The sequence below is a fragment of the Bubalus bubalis genome, chromosome 1 (genome assembly GCF_019923935.1).
Source record: "Bubalus bubalis isolate 160015118507 breed Murrah chromosome 1, NDDB_SH_1, whole genome shotgun sequence".
In the NCBI taxonomy this organism is placed as follows: domain Eukaryota; kingdom Metazoa; phylum Chordata; class Mammalia; order Artiodactyla; family Bovidae; genus Bubalus; species Bubalus bubalis.
In genome coordinates this window covers 152,186,157-152,208,685 of record NC_059157.1, presented here as the reverse complement: position 1 = coordinate 152,208,685, position 22,529 = coordinate 152,186,157, and the positions used below count along the sequence as shown (strand labels likewise).

At 34.3% G+C, this 22,529-nt stretch overlaps 1 protein-coding gene and 1 pseudogene across 4 annotated transcripts in view; one reads left to right on the top strand and one right to left on the bottom strand.

Moving 5' to 3' along the window:
• The window catches only part of IFT80 (intraflagellar transport 80), a 131,014-nt gene that overhangs the window by 30,727 nt on the left and 77,758 nt on the right, over nucleotides 1-22,529 (bottom strand). For all 4 annotated transcript variants that reach the window (XM_006072842.4, XM_044945430.2, XM_025289044.3 and 1 more), the window contains 7 exons: nucleotides 18,149-18,267; nucleotides 15,242-15,316; nucleotides 9,298-9,461; nucleotides 4,000-4,064; nucleotides 2,235-2,370; nucleotides 1,685-1,832; nucleotides 408-579 (listed from right to left, as the gene is read on the bottom strand). In XM_006072842.4, coding sequence (XP_006072904.3) covers nucleotides 408-579; nucleotides 1,685-1,832; nucleotides 2,235-2,370; nucleotides 4,000-4,064; nucleotides 9,298-9,461; nucleotides 15,242-15,316; nucleotides 18,149-18,267 — 879 coding nt within the window. The remainder of the gene's footprint in view (nucleotides 1-407; nucleotides 580-1,684; nucleotides 1,833-2,234; nucleotides 2,371-3,999; nucleotides 4,065-9,297; nucleotides 9,462-15,241; nucleotides 15,317-18,148; nucleotides 18,268-22,529) is intronic.
• Nucleotides 11,497-12,139, top strand: LOC102405137 (annotated as a pseudogene).

Below are 22,529 nucleotides of genomic sequence, written 5' to 3'. Positions count from 1 at the left end.
TTAATTCAACTAGATTGGAAAATGCTGATCTAAAGTAGTGAATGGTTCTTAACCTTAGCTATAACAAATCATCTGAGGAACTTAAAAATATGTCCAGGCTCACTAGATTTAATAAATTAAACCTTGTGGGTAGAACCTGGGAATCTGACTTTTAAATAAAGTTCCATGAAAGGTTTTTATATGTACCAGAAAGAAGAAACGACTTGCTTCTTCAGAGAAGAAATCACACAGCAACATCTCTCTCTCTCTCTCTCTCTCATGACATCACTTATTAAAAAAAAAAAAAGACGTGATCTTGTTTACAATTTTTCCAACCCTTAGCTCTTATGATTTATCATTTTGCAAAAAGATATTGTATAAACTAATACACAATATATATACAACTGTGGATCTGAAATGTAAAGTACCTTAACGAAACGACAAAGTCTTACAGCGTCTTCCCATTTTGAACTGCTTACATATTCGTGGAGAATAGCAGGATATGGTGATATGCTGATGTGAACCAGAGAGCCATCAGCTCTTCTTATAGTTACTTGATTTCCAACAAAACTCACAATATGGGGGTTTTTACTAAATTCACTGTTGAAAAAAGGCAAAATGCAATTTATATTCTGAGCAAAAAATTTCATACAATTTAAATTTGGGAGCTGATTCCAACATACATATGAAATCTACAATCTCCAAAATGCACCCCAAGAAAGTTAATTCCAGGGAGAATGTATATCTTCAAACAAATATTGGAATCTAACTTGCTATGTACACTTAGAGCAAAATATACGAACATTTTAACATGACAAAAATTATTACATATTTGACAACTATGCCTAAAAGCATTTGAAATGATCTTTTTTCCTAAGAATTAAGGTAAATCACAGAAATGATTAAAGCACTTGGCTTCAGCTTTTGAAAGTGCAAACATTAAAAATTTGATTCCAAGATTATTTTCTCATAATAACAGGAGGTGAATTTTAAGTAGAGAGACTAACTTTTCTTCATTAACTAATTTTTTTATATGATGCTTCTCTGGTTTTGCTAACGTGAGCTTGAATATTAAAAATGAACTCAAAAGAGATTTGAAAGTTAAACTAAGATTTGGCGTTGAGAAGCCTTTGTATTCCTAGTTTGCCAAGAATAAGAGATCTCCCTGCTATTTCTTAGAGAATTTAGGAATATAAATACATTTGATTTTCTGAAGAATGTAAAATTAAAAAAAAGACTTTTTAATAAATTTATGTATTTTTTCTATATTTAATATCAATTTTAAAATTCAATTCTAGAGAGACATACATTCCTGAGAGTCTCAAGATCAATGATAAAATGAGAAAGAGTAAAGGTTGTCATAAAATTGTGTATCACGGAAAAATATTGAGTGCCTAAAATAAAATAATTAAACCACATTGAAAAAACTACCTGAGTTACCATTAAACAACAGTAAACCTGAAAATCATATAAGAAAAAATTATATCCATTTAAGAAACATATAAATAAATAGTATTACATCAATACAACACTTTCAACTTCATTCTGTCACTTAAATCTCATTAAATTAGCTTTAGCTGAATAATTTATTAATTAACTAAGTAGCATAAAAGATTATTTTGTAGGAATGAAATTAGAAGCAAGAATACAACACTCTGTTGGTTTTATTGATGACAATAAACAATCCCACACAGTAAAATGTTACCTTGCATCCCTTTCATATAATGTTTTAGGCAAAATGTCTCTGTCCACATAAACCGTATTGGGGTAATACCACACTGTAAATCGAGTATCTTGAAGTCCACAAAGGATATTGCACGTATCACTCCACGCCAAAGTATGCACCATTGTTCCTTTTTTTAAAAAGAATGTTAATGTATTATTTCCATTATATAAGTATTAAAAACATATCTTTAAAATTAGCTCATGTATAAGACCCCAACTAACTGCTGGTAGGTATGAGTATTTTATGATAGTGAAAACATGTGCAAAAATTCACATAAAAATTTATGGAAATATTTGAGCATTTTACCCAGAACCATTATATTTTCAATCTACATGTCTTTTTTTCAATGCCAATTTAGTTGCAGCAGCTCAAGACTTGCTATCAAAATGGAATTAAATAGCTAAGAAATGTTAGGAGACCAAAGCATTATTCACAGATTCATTCAAACAAGCTATTTAGTATAATATAAAGAGTAGATCTAAGAATACTGAAAATAATAAAAAATTTAAATGTATTACAATTATTTTACCAAGTTTGATAATCTGTTCTTCCTTCCCAAATCGTTTCACTGAAGTGATATAGAGATCTCTATTTTTATCAATGAAAGCAATTTTTCTATCATTGGTGAGTCCCTTTTGATCCAGGGCAATTTCCAAAACTTCATTCTAAAATTTTTAAAGAATGAAAATTCTGGATTAGTTTTAGTATTTACATCAGATTATTTTAATTGTTTACTTACAAGAACATATGTTTATTTAAAGATCAATTAAATATCATTTACCTACTTATAATGGTAAAATGTCCCTGCTAAATAATTTAACTGCTAATACACAAATAATTCAAAAGCTAAAGTGTAATTACTTTTTTAATTTACAAGGGAAAAATGCCCATTAGAACATCATAAAATAATGTAATCTTTGAAACTCTATAAGCTGAAATACACTTCCATTTGTGTCCATCATTTGGGCACAAGTTAAACAAATTTTGATACGTCCATAAAATGTTATACTTATGGCAGGAAGAAGGACTGCATAAGTACTTTTATCTACTGATATGGAAAAATTTCCAGAAATAGAATGTTGCATGAGAAAAGCAAAGTGCAGACTTATATGTCATCTTTTTGTAAAAGAAAGAGAAAGGAACATATACCCATTTTGTCCATGCATGCACTAAAAACCTCTGGAAGGGTAACAGGAGATTAATAATGATGGCTACTTATTCGGCGGAAAGGAACTAAACTGACAGGTGCAGCAGGAATAGTTTTTCACTGACTGCTTTTCCATGTCTGAACTACTGAATGTATTTGTTATTCAACTAATAATTACAAAAAGAAGACAATAAAAATAGGGTAACACTTCACTAGTAGCACTGAACAATAAATTTAAAAAATCTTTAAACCCTAATATATCACTTATTGGAGGATAACTCAATGGAATGGTGCCATTTATTTGTTCTAAGGCTAAAAGTAAGAAACTAATAAACAGCTCGCAATTCAGGATTTTTTTTTTCAGTTTAACTACAGTCTTAAAACCTAAAAAAAAGGGCTAGAACAGGTCAATGGGAAAAGTGTAAGCTGTATTGATGTATAAACACATTTTTATTTACTGATACTATATGTGCTAAAAGTTTAATCAAGATAGAATATTTTATTGAAAAGCAGTAAAGAGGGACTTCTCTGGTGGTCCAGTGGTTAAAATCCACCTGCCAATGCAGGGGACATGAGTTCGATCCCTGGTCCAGAAACTAAGAATCCACATGCTGTGGGGTAACCAACTCGCAACTACTGAGCCCATGCACTGCAGTTACTGAAGTCCATGTGCCTTAACTAGAGAAAGCCCGTGCACAGCAATGAAGAATGAGCACAGTCAAAACATAAAACAAATAGTAATTTTTAAAAAAGGAGTAAAGAGCTTGAACAAAAACATACGTCAGATTCTTTCAATTAATTTGCATATATATAGCTTTCCATTACAGAATTTAATAGTGCTTAGTCTTTAGGACATTTTTAGGCAAAATACTCTAAGAATGCACACTGGTTTTAAATATAAAACTAATCTCCATGTTTTCCTCCTTAAAATGAAAACATTAATTTTGCTCCTAGTGTTTTGTTTTTAATTTTTGTTTTCTGGCCACACCATGGAGCACATGGAACTTTGCCAATTAGGGATCAAACCCATGCTCCTTGCAATGGACGTGCAAAGTCTTAACCACTGGACTACCAGGGAAGTCTGAAAACATTAATTTTGAAAAGAAGTAAATAACTATTTACATTAAACATAGCTAATATCCATCACCTTATGAGAAAGAAACTTCCCGTCTCCCATTGGTTTTCCAGTTGATGCCTCAAAGAGGAAGATTACTTGAAAAAAAGTAAAGCATTAATTACCACATTACATTAGAATTTTTACTGGCAAATTTCTATGGAGCTATCATAATCCTAATGAGAAATTATTTTAACTCTTTGGACCACAGCATACCTATCAGCACTGAAGAGCAGCAGCCATCAAATTCCTAGTTAGTAATAAGGCCATATTTCTCAGTGGAACCAAACACGTCTTCCTAAAATATACATTCCCTAATTAGAATTATTATTAATGGTATGGAATCAATGTACCACAGGATCAAAAATGGCAAGTCCAAATCTGGATGCAGTTTGTAATTTTCATAACTCTGATTTAGACCAACATAACAACCCAATCATTTCACAAAGGAAAAATGTATTGAATGCCTACTATACTACCAGGAAATTATGTAGTGATGAGTTCCCTGTGGTCAGTACACTACTGTGTGATAATTTGTGTGGTCTTTGTCTTGGGTTCCTGACACAGGTCTTCCACAACCCTTGGAATTTTCTGAGTCACAGGAATGTCTTTGTTATGCTAATAGAGAGAATCTAGGTGATTCCTTAGATAGCTTCAGGATAGCTATAGGGTCACCAGAAAGACCAAGCATATGATTATAGAGTTTGGACTTTCAATTCCCTGAAATAGGTTTTTGTGTGCTCAGTCGCGCCTGACTCTTTGCAACCCTATGGACTGTAGCCCACCAGACTCCTCTGTCCATGGGATTTTCTTTTTTTTAACTTTACAATATTGTATTGGTTTTGACATATATCAACATGAATCCTCCACAGGTATACACGTGTTCCCCATCCTGAACCCTCCTCCCTCGTACCATCCCTCTGGGTCGTCCCAGTGCACCAGCCCCAAGCATCCAGTATCATGCATCGAACCTGGACTGGCGACTCGTTTCATATATGATATTATACATGTTTCAATGCCATTCTCCCAAATCATCCCACCCTCTCCCTCTCCCACAGTCCAAAAAATTGTTCTATACATCAGTGTCTCTTTTGTTGTCTCATGTCCATGGGATTTTTGAGGCAAGAATACTGGAGTGGGTTGCCATTTCCTCCTCCAGGGGATCTTCCCAACCCAGGTACTGAACCTGAGTCTCCTGTGTCTCCTGCGTTAGCAGGCGGATTCTTTACCACTGAGCAACTTGATGTTCAACCTCACTACACTGATGCAAAGGCTCTTGCCTGGATCATCAATGACTCATACGGTGCCAAATCAAAGAGTCTATTTTTAGTCAAGAATCTACTTTTAGTCTTGACCTCCCAGGAGCACTGGATACTCCTCACCATCCTTTCTTGAAACTCCTATGTGTGCTACCAAAAAAACACTGTCTTCTCCTGATTCTTTCCTATTTTGGACCATCGCTTATTCTCTTTTTGCTAGTTCTTCCTTCTTTGGTGATCCCTGTTCCTAGGTTTTGTTTTAGGTCATCTTTTCATGCTATATACTTTTCTGGATTATTTCCATGACATCAATCATTATCTAAAAAATGATAATTCAAAGTTCTCTATTTCCAATCCCATCTTTCTCAGATATTCTGAGTAGGCCAAGTTGTAAAAATTATTGGAGATATGTACTGAAGAAGCCAGGAACAAAAGCTGCCTCTGCTCCTTCTCTGTTTCATCAAAGGTTTCTCCTAGTGTCATAAGTGACAGAGATATTGCCCACTACTTTTTGCTCTTTGAAGACTGTCAGTGCTTTAGTGATTCTCTTTAATTTCCAAATTACTTCAGCTTAAGATTCATCTCCAATAGAGTTATTTCATATAACTGAACACACACAAAGAATTACAAAAAGACAGAAGTGACATGAGTAGTCAGCAAAAAAAAAATTGGACAATTTATACAGATCATAAAACTGCTAATATATGTATAACATATTTAATTTCCAGAGGATCATACTTTTAGTATATTGATTTATAGCTGTTAATAAACCTTAGGATGTTAAGTTTGAAGTCACTGGCTATATTCACAGAGGAAATCATGTCTTCACAATAAGTTATGTTCTAAAATTGCCAATCTAGCTGTTAAAAATGAAAAAGAAAAATACTGTTACAGAATTTTTAACTAAGTATAGAAACAAAAATAGAAAAATTTAACTTCTACTTTAAAAAATGCTTTGGGTGTAACTAAGCCCAGTTATTTTCATAGCTATATAAACTAACTTTTAAAAAAAGTTAAGTTTTCCATCCTTTTGTTGACTGCACATATTATAAACAGCTGGAGGTATATGGATTAATTTGTCTAATTTCCACAACTGGAGGTGGCCCTGATTCATTGGCCACCTGAAGTGGGAGGCTGGACCTGTATTTTAATTTTAATATGCAACAGAAACTGGCAGATTGGACAACTAAGGAGCTGGGAGCTGAAAGAGTTGCTTCTAAACCTAAGTAACTGCTCTCTAACTTCGCCTTCCTATACCCAGATTTTTGTTTCAAAGAATCGCTCTCAATGACATCATAGTGAATCCATGCAAGGTGGATGAGGAGAAGAAGCGAGTCAAAAGCAATACTCCTACTCCTTAATCATAAGGAGTACCTACCTTAATCATACGTACCTCTACTCCTTAATCATAATCAAATGCACTTAACATGCATTAATTGAGCACCTACTATAACGTAAGACCACTAGGCCTGGTTCAAAGAATCCTGCCTGTAAAGGAACTCCCAAGTCAGGAAGGAACCACTGATTTCATACATGAATGGTCCTCGTGAAAGAAAATTTTTACAGGTTAAAGATTCCAGGTACTTCAATTGTGCTTTCTATTGTTAGTGTATATCTCTAACCGCTGCTGCTGCTGCTAAGCCGCTTCAGTCGTGTCCGACTCTGTGCGACCCCATAGATGGTAGTCCACCAGGCTACCCCGTCCCTGGGATTCTCCAGGCAAGAGTGGGTCACCATTTCCTTCTCCAATGCATCAAAGTGAAAAGTGAAAGTGAAGTCGCTCAGTTGTGTCTGGCACTTAGTCACCCCATGGACTGCAGCCTACCAGGCTCCTCCGTCCATGGGATTTTCCAGGCAAGAGTACTGGAGTGGGTTGCCACTACCTTCTATCTAGCCTTCAGTAATTACTAGTCTCTTTAAACATAAGAAAACTATTTTCCTTCTAACTTTTCTATCAGTTCTACAATAATTTAAGTTTTAGTTTTTAAAATTTTCTGTTTATGGCAGGATGATATAACATGATTATTTTGTTCAACAAAGTTTATGTAAGTAAAACATAATTTATTTGCATGTAAATCCATAACTCTGAAAATGTTCATAATTCTTTTCGGCTCTAAAATTCTATGAATTATCAATGGCTTAAATAATAATGAAATATGTTTCAGATGTGAATTAACTATAGGAAAATTCAGAATAAGGTATATTCAGTTGGAAACATACATACCTTATTATAGCTTCCATCTAAAATATGTGATGTTGAATAAGGAAAGTATAGAAACTTCATAGGGATCACTGGGATTTTCAAATTTAAGTTTACTGAAGACAATAATCTGACTTCCAAATTATTAACAATTACACTCCCATCTTAAATCTGCTGTCTAGATTCTGCTTTATTTCATTTCATTTCATTCTCTTTCCTCTCTTTTAGACAGGAAGGAAGTCCTTTAAAAACAAAACAATTACCAAATGTCCTCTCTCAGAGAATGCCTGAGGCATAAAGAGGCATAAAGCTAGAGAATAATAGCTCTGTTTAGGAGAATTATCTTTTCTACCAGAATGAGAGGTGATGCTATCTGAAAGTACTGAAAATTTAAAAGTGGGACAGTTTTCTAGCTCCAAAATTAGGTGTTCCATGAACTAACAAAATCAACAGCCAGGTCATACCTTTTTTTTAACATGTCACAGTAATGAATATTTAGTAATATGTATTAACAGAGAAGAACAATTATTCTGTATCTTACCGCTAGGCTTTAAGGATACCTCATTCTCACTCTCACCTCACTAGTTCTTTTTCCTCTTACTCATTTCTAAATATTGATGTGCTCAGCCACTGGTCTTCTCTGTCTATATTCACTTCCTAGGTGACTTCATCATGCCATGGCACCATCTACACATCAATGACTCCCAGATTCATATCTCATCTCCAACTCTCTCCTGAGTCCTGGATTTGTTTATTTCATTGTTTCCTCTCCAACCCCTCTTGAACATCTAGAAAGTATTTAAACTTATCATGACAAAAACAGAACTCTGGGTTTGTGTGACCTACTCAAAACTTCCTCATTCCCCATCTTTCATTCACCCAGGAAAAATTTTAGGATAATATGCTTGTCTTCACTCTCTCATGCCAGCATCTTTACCATGGCCAAGTCTTTACATGATCTGGCTGCTACTTATCTAACTTTGTGTCTTCTCCTATCTCACTCTGCTTAGTTCATGTTGACCTAGTCCTAAAGCCTTGTTCCTTTTAAATATCAATCATTCCCACCATTGCATTTCTTTTCCTATAGTCATTGCCCTGCCCCAGCTCTAGAATTCTCTATGCCCTCACCCTGCATTAATTTTCTTCACAGCATGTATCATTAGTTGACTATATTTGCTTGATTATTTGTTTTTTTTTATGCACTTTTGTATCCTCAACTTCTAGAAGACTACTTGGCACATAGGAAGCACTCAATATTATTTGTTGGATACGTGTTATGATACAAAATTGCCTTAAAAAAAGTTTTACTCATACTGTGGCATTCCAAAACACATGACATACTTAAATTTATTTATAAACAGTAATGTGGCCTAAATTTTTATATGAAAATCAAAAATTATTTGTAACTTTCTCCTACTTCTTTAGTTTAAAAATAGGTAAGTATAAAAAATACATGAATATATATATAAACAAAATAAATAGTACAATGAAGCACAATATTTACTATGTTACTAAATAAAGAAAAAGGAAATACTTTCAATAAACTTAAAAATTAACATACATTTTTAGGACTCACAGTCTTGAATTAAAACTATACCAACAGCTACTGAATATATAGATTTACTTCTTACCACTAAACTTTGATGTTGTGACAATATTTATTTGTTCCATCAACTGGAAATGATACGACAACTTTAGTTCTTTAATTCATGATTAGGACAAATTAGAATTAGAATTCATGATTAGGACAAATTAGGACAAATTAGCTCATCATTCTTCCATATAAAGTCAACATATTAATAGATGAGAAAATGAAAGTCAATTGATGAAAATTTTAATAAATTTCATTGAAAATTATAAAAATGCACTTACTTTTTTCATCAGCTTTGTCTTTTATTGCTATGGTATCATTACTCAGAGAGACAGTCTGTGCATTTAGAATATCTGTTCTCATTCCAGGAAATTTTGGAGAGGAAAGGAAGCGCCCTTCATAAGAATATAAATAGATACCACCACCATCTACAAGAAGAAAATGTCTAAAAAATACAGAATAAAGATGCATTCTCAAGTAGGATTTACTATAATTTCATTTTCATATTAGAAAATATTTTATGCTTTGGAAATATCTAAATCTTACAATTAAAACAATAATAAGACATAGATATATAAAGAATGAAATATAAAAACAACCTGAAAAGTCAACATTTGGTTGTTTTGATTTGTTTCCTAGGCTTTTGTTTTTTGATGGAGGTAGGAAAAGAAAAATGAAAATGTCCATAATCACCACCCTATAAAGTTTTGATTCCTTTAATATTATAATTATAATTCATTTCCTTTCCTAAAGAAGCATATCTATAAAAAAGCAATAAAAAATCATGTAATTTACAATTCAGTGAATCTTTTAATGACACTCTATTTGTTTTATGAAGCAGTATTAACACATATTTTACAATTAAAGATTATGCTAAGGATCATTAAATTACAGTATTAGATTAAATACTAGGCAGAGTCCTAAACAGTGAAAACGACTTAAAAATTAACATCAGAGTGAGCATTTATTAAAATAAGAAGCTTTGATTTTAAAATAATACAGTAACCATGAATAAATGTATTCATATCTAAAAATCTGTTTTTAATATCAGTAGTTGGGTTCATTTGCTGTGATGACAGCTCTATTCAAGGCATAGTATCCTGTGTTGTTTATTTTTTAAGTCAAAATGTAAACATTTTATGGCTGCTATTTTTTCCTTTGAAATTTTAAGAACATTACAAAAAAACAATTCAAATAATAGAGAAAGTAAAAGATCTCTTGCAATCTTCTTACCTCCGTAGAGATAACTTATAGCAAAGTATGGATAGATCTTAATTAACTCTTTCCTGATGGACATTTATTTTATTTCAAATTATTCACTCTTAAAGAATGTCTAAGGTATATACACATCTCTGTATGTTTACATCGCTTATTTCCTTAGTATAAATCCTAAAAATGCAATAATTGGATCAAAGGGCATATACTTTTAAAAATTTAACATATGTTGTTAAACTCCCCTTTAAAAGGTTTACTGATTTACACTCATACTATTGCTATATCGGAGAGTCTGTTTCTTCAAAGCTGAACATATTATGACTTCTTAAAACTTTATGTTCAAGCTATTAATATCCTTGATTCAGAACTTTTTTTTTTTGGATCACACCACACAGCTTATGGTATCTTAGTTCTCCAACTAGGGATTGAACCCGGGCCCTCAGCAGTGAAAGAGCCAAAGGCAATTCCCCAGAACTATTTCTTGATTCAAGAATTGCTAACTGTTCCTTTTTGCTGTGGAAACCATTAGGAAATAAACATCAAGACAAACAAAAGTTAGTATATAATGAACACCAAAAATGTACACTTGAATTAAATGAATACTTGAGTACTGCTGCGTGGCTTATTTAATTGAAGGATTTGGCCCTTACACATTATGAAAATAATATTTGCTAATGTTGACAAGTGACACATCATACTAGTATATATTCTTTTTTTGTCTCAGTAATAAAAGCATTTTCTCTTCTAAACAACACACTAAAGTTTTAACTTCCTGTGAATAAACACTATTCCAAGGGGCAAACATTTCTAATGTACAAATATGGCCAGCAATGGTTAGTAAATAAAATATTCTTTAATTATCTAATCATTTACGCTATTAACATATGACTTTACCAAGAGCATATTAAATACGCATTTATAAATACTGTATAAAGAAATAAATTTATTTGGAACTATTCAAGTAAAAAAGAATTTCAAAAATATGGTTTTTTAGATAGCTGACATCTTACCTTTTAACTAGCAAAGATGTCTTTTTATTTGCAAAATTAACCATATCAATCAATCAATCACTGGTTCAATATCATTAAACAGTTGGTAGAAAATCTGATACAATTATTTTCTTGATCACTCAGGGTCGTCAATATGATGATCATACTCTTTAGCAACTGTGCAACTGATAGCTTTGATACTTAGGAGAATGTTGGTGCTGGAACATCTTTCCAGCCCTTAGTCAGACAGGCACAGAGACACTTCTGGAAGTAACATTGAAATGGCTGCCCAAGGAGAACCCCAAGTTCAGTTCAAACTTGTTTTGGTTGGTGATAGTGGTACTGGAAAAACTACATTTATGAAATGTCATCTGACTGGTGAATTTGAGAAGTATGTGGCTACCTTGGGTGTTAAGGTCCATCCTTTTGTGTTCCATACCAACAGAGGACCGATTAAGTTCAGTGTATGGGATACAGCTGGTCAGGAGAAGTTTGGTGGACTGAGAGATGGCTACTATATACAAGCTCAGTGTGCCATTGTAATGTTTGATGTAACATCGAGAGTTAACTTACAAGAATGCACCTAACTGGCACAGAGATCTGGTATGAGTGTGTGAGAACATCCCGACTGTGTTGTGTGGCAACCAAGTGGATATTAAGGACAGAAAGGTTAAGGAAAAGTCCACTGAAAGAAGAATCTTCAGTACTATGACATTTCTGCCAAAAGTAACTACAACTTTGAAAAGCCCTTCCTCTGGTTTGCTAGAAAACTGATCAGGACCCTAACTTGGAGTTTGTCGCCACGCCTGCTCTTGCCCCACCAGAGGTAGTCATGGCCCCAGTCTTGGCAGCACAGCACGGGCACGATTTAGAGGCTGCTCAGACAACTGCTCTGCCAGATGAAGATGATGACCTGTGAGAAAGTGAAGCTGGGGCCCAGTGTCAGAAGTCTAGTTTTACAGGCAACTGTCCTGTGATGTCAGTGATGCAGCGTGTTTGCCACTTTATTATACAGCTAAGAAGAACATGTGTTTAATCTTTGGATGCGGGAGGATATGGATGGACTTTCGAGTGAATATGGCAGTTTAAAAAAAAATACCCTCATTTTTTGGACCTGCATGTTTAGGTGTTTCGGAACACAGTTGTTTCCTCCTTGAGTTTCAAGTATAAGACTGCTATAGTCACATGAACAATATTGAGAGGTGGAATCTTGTTTGTTACTGTCATTCTTATTCCTTTTCGTTTAAAATCAGAATAAAGTTGTGTTTAAAAAAAAAAAAAGGCTCTGTGCCATTAGTTTTTCTCCATGCTTCCTTGCCAGCAGTCACTTTCTTCCTGTCATTGTGCCAGATTCTAATAGCCCACCAGCATTCATTATCTGGCTCTTTGTAGAAGGCTATGGGCTTCCCAGGTAGTGCAGTGGTAATGAATCCGCCTGCCAATGCAGGAGATGCAGGAGACACAAGTTCAATCCCTGGGTTGGGAAAATATCTCAGAGTAGGAAATAGCAATCCACTCCAGTATTCTTGCCTGGGAAATCCCATGGACAGAGGAGCCTGGCAGGCTGTGGTACATAAGGGTTGCAAAAGAGTCAGACACAATCTAGCAACTACACAACAACAAATGGGCTAGAAAACCTGATAATAACACTCTCAAGAGCTGCCTAAGTGGTGAGTAAAGGAATGAGGTAATAAATGGTTTTAGTGAAAAGATTTCATGGGTATCAATCTTAAGTAATTGCAGATTATATTTTCATGCTTTATTCCTGGTTTTATCACGTTTAACTTTCTAACCCTGACCTCTGATTCAGTAGGGTACCACTGTACGTTACAGATTGATTGATCATTTTCATGGAAAAATGTGGGTTCCTGAGTAATAGCTATTACTAATTTACTCCAGTTAATTGGCCCAGAGTTTCTCAGTCCTGTATACACAAAGTCTTGGTAGAGAATATTGTTTTTCAAACTCCAGATCACAACCTAGTAGTGCCTCATAAAATGAATGAACTTCAACCAGTATTTTAAAACAAATACAAGACAGAAAATATGGGAACAATGTGGTCAAAACTATGTTATAGTAATTTGCCTGTTTCACTGTCATTCTCTCATCATTACTGATGTTTACTTGTAATAAGTTTATTCTTATCATTTATAATAAATTGATACCTTTTAAATCTCTCTATTTTACTTTCTAGTATTTTGTTCTTGTTCAGTTCCTAAGTCATGTTTGACTCTTTGTGACCCCACAGACTGCAGCACGCCAAGCTCCCCTATCCTTCACTATCTCCCAGAGTTGGCTCAGATTCAAATCCACTGAGTCAGTGAGGCCATCCTCTGTTGCCCCCTCCTCCTTCTGTCCTCAATCTTTCCCAGCTTCAAGGTCTTTTCCAATGAGTTGACTCTTCATATCAGGAGGCCAAAGTGTTAATAGTTTCAGCTTTAGCATCAGTCCTTCCAATGGCTATTCAGGGTTGATTTCCTTTAGGATTGACTGGTTTGATCTCCTTGCTGTCCAAGGGACTCTAAAGAGTCTTCTCCAGCACCACAGTTCAAAAGCATCAATTCTTTGGCGCTCAGCCTTCATTATGGTCCAACGCTCACATCTGCACATGACTAACGGAAAAACTATAGCTTTGACTATACGGATCTTTGTCAGCAAAGTGATGTCTTTGCTTTTTAATACATTGTCTAGGTTGTCATAGTATTTCTTCCAAGGAGCAAGAGTCTTTTAATTTCATGGCTTGTAGTCACCATCTGCAGTGATTTTGGAGCCTAAGAAAATAAAATCTGCCACTGTTTCCATTTTTTTCCCCCATCTATTTGCCAAAAAGTGATGGAACCAGATGTCAGGATCTTAGTTTTCTGAATGTTGAGGTTTAAGCCAGCTTTTTCACTCTCCTCTTTCACTTTCATCAAGAGATTCTTCAGTTCCTCTTAGCTTTCTGCCATTAGGGTGGTATCATCTGCATATCTGAGGTTATTGATATTTCTCCCAGCAATCTTGATTCCAGATTGTGATTCATCCAGCCTGGCATTTTGCTTGAAATACTCTGAATATAAGTTAAATAAGCAGGTTGACAATATACAGGCTTGACGGACTCCTTTCCCAATTTTGAACCAGTCTGCTGTTCCGTGTCTGGGTCTAACTGTTGCTTCTTGTTCCACATACAAGTTTCTTAGGAAACAAGTTACGATGGTCCAGTATTCCCATCTCTTTAAGAATTTTCCACAGTTTGTTGGAATCCACACAGTCAAAGGCTTTAGCATAGTCAATGAAGCAGAAGTAGATGTTTTCCTGGAATTCTCTTGCTTTTTCCATGTTCCAATAGATGTTGGCAATTTGATCTCTAGTTCTGTCTTGTCTAAATCTAGCTTATACATCTGGAAGTTCTCATTTCACGTAGTGTTGAAGTCTTGCTTGAAGGATTTCTAGCATAGTAAAGGCCAACACGTATAACCCACATATGGACCTCAATAACTTTAAGGATGTAAAGTTATTTTGTTATTTAAGGATGTAAAGAAATTTTGAGACCAAAAAGTTTTAGAACTACTGATCTAAGAGCTTATTATCGTACTTTTTCTTTTCTTTTAAAATAAATAGAAGAAACAGATTGATTCCGGTGTACCAGTGATTTCAGAACATACCATCCTATAAATGGCATGCTTTAAAGAGTACTTTCGGAGAAGGCAATGGCACCCCACTCCAGTATTCTTGCCTGGAAAATCCCATGGACGGAGGAGCCTGGTAGGCTGCAGTCCACGGGGTTGCTAAGAGTCGGACACGACTGAGCGATTTCACTTTCATGCATTGGAGAAGGAAATGGCAACCCACTCCAGTGTTCTTGCCTGGAGAATCCCAGGGACGGGGGAGCCTGGTGGGCTTCCATCTATGGGGTCGCGCAGAGTCAGACACGACTGAAGCGACTTAGCAGCAGCAGCAGCAGCAGCAGCAAAGAGTACTTTACTGCAATTTAAAATATTTTAATCCCAAATTCAATAGTGAAACATGATAAATAAATTACCTTTCTGCTTGCAGAATTAAACTAACAGTTCCTTCCTTGAGATCAAATATAAGTGGTGTATTCCAGTTCTTTGTACTGAAAGACAAATAAAATGGATACTTATTTACACTTAAAATACTTTTTAATTAGTAGATGGGTACTCATTTTAAACAAAGCATCTTTAGTTTCACAGTAACTCTGTATATGATTCTATTATAGCACTTGGTGAGTTGTTCTGAAATAATTCACTTACACATCTGTATACCTGACTAGAAAGTGGAGTCTGTGTTCCCAGCACCCAGCACATAGTAAGTACTCCATAAATGTTTATTCTAGGAACCACAACATGTGAACTGAGGAATCATAAGTTCATGTTCTGTTATTTATTAGCTCTGTGATTTGAATATGTCATCTAATGTTTCTCTTTCAAAAAATAGTAGCAGCATAGCATAGTGAAAAGAGGATGGGGTTTTTTTTTGTCATTATTGTGTAATATTTTATTGCATGGATATGGCACAGTTTGTTTATCTATTCTAATGTTGATGGACATTTGGTTGATTTCAGATTTTGATTCTTATGAATTGTGATGCTATGAACATTCTTTTTTTTAATTTATTTATTTTTAATTGAGAGGTAATTGCTTTACAATATTATATTGGTTTCTGCCATACATCAACATAAATCAGCCATAAGTGTACATATGTCCCCTCCCTCTTGAGAGGATGGGGTTTTGGCTAGACAGATCAGGATTAGAAATCTGCTTTCACCACCTGTCAGCCTTATGATCTTAATAAGCTTAACCTCCTAAACAACAGTTTCATTATTTGTAAAATGGTGATAATGATGTCTTACCTAAAGTATCTAGTTAACTGCCTATTGTGTAGCAGATACTGAACAAAAACTGTAATAACAATAACATGATCACTTTTCCTATCGGTCTCCCAGTGTAAGTGTTGAGCAAATGAAGATTTTTGTGAAACATTCTGTAACTGTAAAATTCTATATACATGTAAGCTATGACTATGCTTACTGAACAAATGGATAAAACAAATGAACAAATAACTCCTATGAGTTTCATGATGTAGTATGATTCAAAGATAGGGATGGGCAGAAAGGACATTTACAAACTGAAAAACCATCCTCAAATAATCAAAGTTGCTCGATAGTTTAAAATGTTTTATTATTCCTATATATTTTAAACTTCTCTCAATTACTTTCATAGAACTAATTCTTTAAATCTAATTCTTTAAATCTCATATGCAGATTCAGAAGATGGGGGAAGGGAAAGGTTGCAGTAAGCAGGCACATTGCTGGAAATTAATCGCGGCTAACACAGAGCCTGATACCCATTTCAGTAAGTAAATGCATGCATAAAGCCAAATAGTGAATAAACTGTCACTGATAATTAGCAAGTCTGAGGTTCACAGGTATGATAAAGCTACGTACTTTTGTACTTTAGAAAAAATATCACACATGCTTCATTTATGCAGTCATTAGAATTAACCTTCATTCTTTGTCAAGACAGCTAAAAAGAACAGTGAGTATGAGGGTTTTTTTCCTATGTCCCCTTACAAAATATCTGAGATTCTTGACAACTAAGATATATACACATGTCATGGAGATATAAACTCCTTAAACTAAATGTTGATCAGAAGAAGGGAATTTTCTATACAACTATTTGAGAAATCAAGTGAAAATTTAACATAGAATGCTCATATGTGATTTTCTTTGGAACTTCTTTCCATATAAACCAGTATATTGTTTGCAGGTTTATTTTTAAAATTATATTTTTTTATTACTAAAAAAGGAACAACAGTTATTAGGAACTTGGATTCAAATCTCAGCTCTTCCTTTAGTAAAGAAGTTAAGTAGTTTGACCTAGGGTATTATTAATATTTAATTACCTCTGCATCCTTCAGTTTCTTCATTTTGTAAAATGGGAATAATAATAATATTCAACACACAGAGTAAATCAGATCATGAACATAAAAGATAGTATAACAGTGCTCAGTAAAGAATGGTTGTTATTATCTAAAATACCAGGTATTTTTATAATAATTTAATGAAATATATTTTGGTGTGATGGCTCTCAGTACTACTTCATTTCCTCTACTGTGCACTGGAATTCCACTTTAATAAATATTTTGTACCTTAGTGAATGCCTTGCCAACAAGAGAGGGGAAACAATGTTAAATCAGAAAAGAAAAGCAATTTAATATTTTGATACATATTAACTGGTGTGAGAAAGGTAGTATGAGAAAAAAATTAAATAACAGCTTCTAAAGCTTTAGTAAATATTTTAAAAAGTAACCTCTCTAATACAAGTAATAATGATATCAATCTTTCAGATTCAAACATTATGTCTTAAATTTCAGTAATTTTGCAATTTCCCACTGGGGAAGCCCAACACAAAGTATACTGAATATATTTTCTTTCATTATTTCTGGACAACTCTGGATTATCAATATGAACGTTTATGATTATCCTGGGCTATGATATTAAGCCTGAACACCTCCTTGTGTACTTACTGAACATCTTTCAGCCTGCTGTCAGGCTGTAAGCTGTCCTCTGCCAGTGGTTAGGTGATTCCTTTTCATACCATTTACCGGATGCTCCTAAACTTCTCTGGGCTTTGAAATAAAAGTATACTAAAGTCCTTGAGCTATGAGTAAAATAAGAGCAAGCATTATCCCAGAGAAGGTATTCTGTAGTACAAAAGTGATTATTAACCTTTGATGCACAACTATTATATCTATTTTCTCTGCTCATAGCTTACTTTTCATCACTTCTCAGTTAGGAGTAAGTTCAAGATAGGTGACGTTTTTGAGAAAGTTAAGTTTACGCCAAACCATGTTAATATGACAGCTGGAAAATAAATTTTTTTTCATAGACAAAACTCTAGATTTTAAAGAAATGCAAGATGCTTACGAGAACACATAACACTGAAGAGATGTTGAAACAACCAAGTGTGCATAGTTCAAAGAGGCTTTAATGACTCTGTCACGGAATTCCAGTAAATCCACTGCGTCGTTAAGAACGTTACGAACCTAAACAAGGAAAAATGAAATACCAACGAACAACATTAAAATACATCAAAATTTTAATTAGATAAGTTAGCAAGATTCTGAAACACACCAAAAAAGAAAAAAAAAAATTAAAAGGCATTCTTGTTATCTAACCATAGAAAGAAGAATTCAATAGGAACCAGGCATAAGAGGACATATTTGGGTACAAAAATTGACCAATAAAAGTACAGATACAGAAAAGTTAGAAATCAGTAGAAAATGATCTATAGAGATTTTTAATCTGAAAGCCAACCTGTATGATGTAGCAGCGGTGCAGTGTTAGAACAGTGAAGTATATAGCCAAAGGAGTATAGCTTATAGGAGCTGGAAAGAGATCACATGATTTCTACTCAAAATAGTAAGAATATCTCTTTCTAGGGCTAGGTTTTACTTTAAAATTTAAGTTCTAAAAAAGAGATATAACTTCAAAAATCAAAAGTGGAGTAGGAGGTGTTAGTAAAGAAACTGACTGCATAGTGAAGAAGCCAAGCTGCACAGAGGGGTGGAAAATGTTTCCATATGTAAAAATACAGAGATAACATATAAGAAAATTAAGCACCAACTAACAAACAGAGATGTGCCCATGACAGTCAAAACTGTTATAAAAGTTTGTTAACTGAATAAAGTTTACAAGGATTTTAAAGTTTGGCAATACCAGCCCAAAATTTTGAAATTGACAGATAATCTACAACAAATTAAAAAATACATTGGGCAAGAAAAATTTATGAAATCTCTGGTTAATACCAGACGATATTAAATTAAGAGGTAAAAAACTGAGAGAGATTAATTATACCTAGAAGTTAATACTTTTCTAAATTTCCATCAAAATATTATCATCTTTCTAAATTGATATGACAATTATAGTATTAATGAAGAATAAAAGGCTTTGAAAAAAAATAGGAAGATAAAGTCAAACTTCTTACAAGTATTTCCTCAAAGTACTTATATCTATAAGGCATATATTTTTATTACCTATTCCCTAACTCCTATCCCTATCAGTCATCACCATGCCAAGAGATAGCAGAATTATATACACATATAATCCTTGACATAGCAATCTTACTTCTAGAATTCTATACCAAAATAAACAGGCAAAATTATGAAATAACATACAAATAGGCTCTTACTACATACATCACTACTGGTAATAGCAAAAGACTGGAAACAACCCAAATGTGTATCAATAAGGGATAGGCTGAATAAACTACATTCACAGAGTAGAATAACACATAGCTATAAAAAGGACTGAGTAATATCTATGGAGTGATCTCCACAGATCACTATGATACCCACTATATAGATATCCACTATTTATTGTAAAATAAAAAGTGCTAGATGCAAAAAAGTATGTATAGTATGATACTTTTTATCTTATAAAGGGAAGGCTATGAAGATATATAGATTTATTCATATTAAAAAAACAAAACATGTAAAACAATATTCAGCAATAATATTGAGATTATTATTTTAAATTATATTTTAGGGTATATTCTAGAATATATTAATGTCTTTAGGAGCCAAAATTTTCTTGTAAGAGAAAAGAACTGCAAAGAGAACAAATCAGAAGTAAAATGCCATAATCTTGAATTTGAACTTGAAACCTCAGTACATACTCATGATATATTTTTATCAGTCAAAAAGTACATTTTAGCTAGGAGTAAGGATCAAACCAATAGCAATGAGCATACCTAGAACTTGGATCATGGTCTCTAGGTAGTATTCCCCTCCAAAAGGAACAAAGGCTTCTTTAAAAAATGGCTGATTCCAAGTTTGGAATAGGAAATGTGTAAAAAACCTAGAATATCTTATCAGAAATGCAAGCAAGCTATTAAAATCATCCCAAATGAACAAAGGAGTCAACTGGGCAAAGATGGAACATTCAAGCATTAAAGAGAATAATGACTGCAATGGATTGAAATATACCAAAATTTTTAAATCTGTAAGTTTATAATAACATCATCATCAACACCAACAAAGAAACTCATTGGGAATGCCAGGAAATGAACTCATTATTTGAAAACTGATAAATAAAGGAAAATAATCAGAATTTGTCTTACTTCAGGGTAACAAATAGTTGATTAGGCAAAGTCTATTATAGAAGGATTTTAGCTAACAAATGTAGAAGGAATGATAGAATCACAAGATGCAACTCCTGATGAGACATGGTTCTAAATAAGTACCATCCTTGACTGCTAAAAATATTAAAGTAAAAACCTAATGGGAAACTATATGACAGGTGAATCAGACTTATAACACCTACTCCCAGCAAAGACATCTACTTTCCTTTTGGAAAGAAATATTGCTAGAATTCAGCCTGGAGACAAAGCACAAGTTAGGAAACCTTCTCACTCTTGGTTACTGTATCACAAAAAAGCTGAGGTCCAGGGAGACAGGTAATGTCTCAGGAAAATGAAACCTATTACCAGGTAGCAACTGTCAGGTCAAGGTCTAGAGTTAACAATTAGGGCTCAACACGATCTCTGGTTTCTGAGTTAATGAAACACAAATCAATAGTCTACAAAGCTTCTAAGTAAACTGTGAAACTCTAAACCAGGCAAACAAAAAGTCGTGGCTATTGTCCCTATTGGAATCTATGGCTCCATCTTAAAAACATTAAGTGGGCTGTTAAAATGTAGACTCCAGAAAGGAAATCATTCCAAGTGGGAGATCTTCCCCAAAAGGCAAGCTAGAGTTGCCAAATTAACCACGCAACTAACTTCAGTGCTAAAACAAAGAATTCCCAGGATATTCCCGGCCAACTGGGCTTTTGTTATGGACCTTGTAATCACAGTGTGCTGTTTTTCCTTCACCCATTCTCCAAATTGTTTTCATTCCAGCTGCCCTGTATTCCTTTCATCATTATAAATTGGGAAGATGATGGGGAGGAGGAGGAGAATAATTACAACTCATATTTATTTAGTTTTCCAGACCAAAGAGTTAGAGCTGGAATGACTTGGATGAGTCTAGTCTGCCATCTTTTAGAGAGGGGATGGGTTTGTTTTCAAAAGCAAATGGAATAGCTACATTAGTTAAGTAGAGCACTTCTGAATTATACGTATACAAGAATAAGGGTAAGCATTAATATGTGTTGTGACTAGACTGTAAAGGGGTTAGTGATTTCCACCTACTGGTATTCACATCCTTATGTAAGTCTCTCCACTTGTGTGTGAATTAGACCTCATAGCTCACTTCTAATGATCAGAAAAAGGCTAAAATGATGAGATGACACTTCTAAGTTGAGGTTATAAAGAACTATGACTTACGTTTCACTCACACGCTCTGTGCCCTTCACACTTGCTCTCACAAAGCTGCCAGGTTGTGAGCTGCCCAGTGGAGAGGCTACATGTAAGGAACTGAGGGAGGCCTCCAGACAACTGCCAACAAGAAACTGAGGCCCTCAGTTCAACAGCCCTTGAAAAATGGAAGCCTGCCAACAACCATATTGGTGAGCTTGGAAGCAAGTCCTCTCCAGTTGAGGATGCTTCAGGTGCTACTAAAAACCTTGGCCAACACCTTAATTGCAGCCTTGTGAGAAACTCTGTGTCAGAAGATTTACTAAGCCATGCCTGGATTCTTGACTCAAAGAAATTAAGAGATAATAAATATTGCTGTTTTAAACCACTAAGTTTATTTATTAGGCAGTCATTAATAACTAATAGTTACAGTTGCTAAGCAGCTAAAGGATAGACTATAGTGGATAGCTGTTGGTTTCTGTCTGCCCAGAATCAAATGCTATCTTTTCTAGTAACTATGCCTTGGTTTTCCTTTGGGGAACCATACCCATTATTCTAAGTGACTAAGTGGTTTTGATGGGGTTGATTCCATTCCCTCCAACTCCCAGCTAAATATACTTGACCCAGACTCTTGGCATATGAAATCCAATGCTGAGACTTCTGCTGAAACTACTAGGGGGCTAGAAGGAAAAGCACTCTTTCTGTTGGGCTTGAAGTTGGTAGAATGTAAGCCTAGAGCTACCAAGGCCATAAAGGAGAGACAGCGTTTGTAAAAATGAAGCCAATACAGAAAAAAGGAGAGTACAGGAAGAGAAAGTGATGGAAGTCCAGTTGACCTTATTTAAGCCTCTGAATCCAATACCACCTCATCAGTCTATCTCTTGACTTCACATGGACCAATAAATTTCTTTTGTTTCTTTATTTTTTACCTTCATTTAATTAATCTGAGATTAATTTATGAAAAAAAAAAATTTCAACATATTAATCCAGAAGGTCCCATGAGAACAGGAA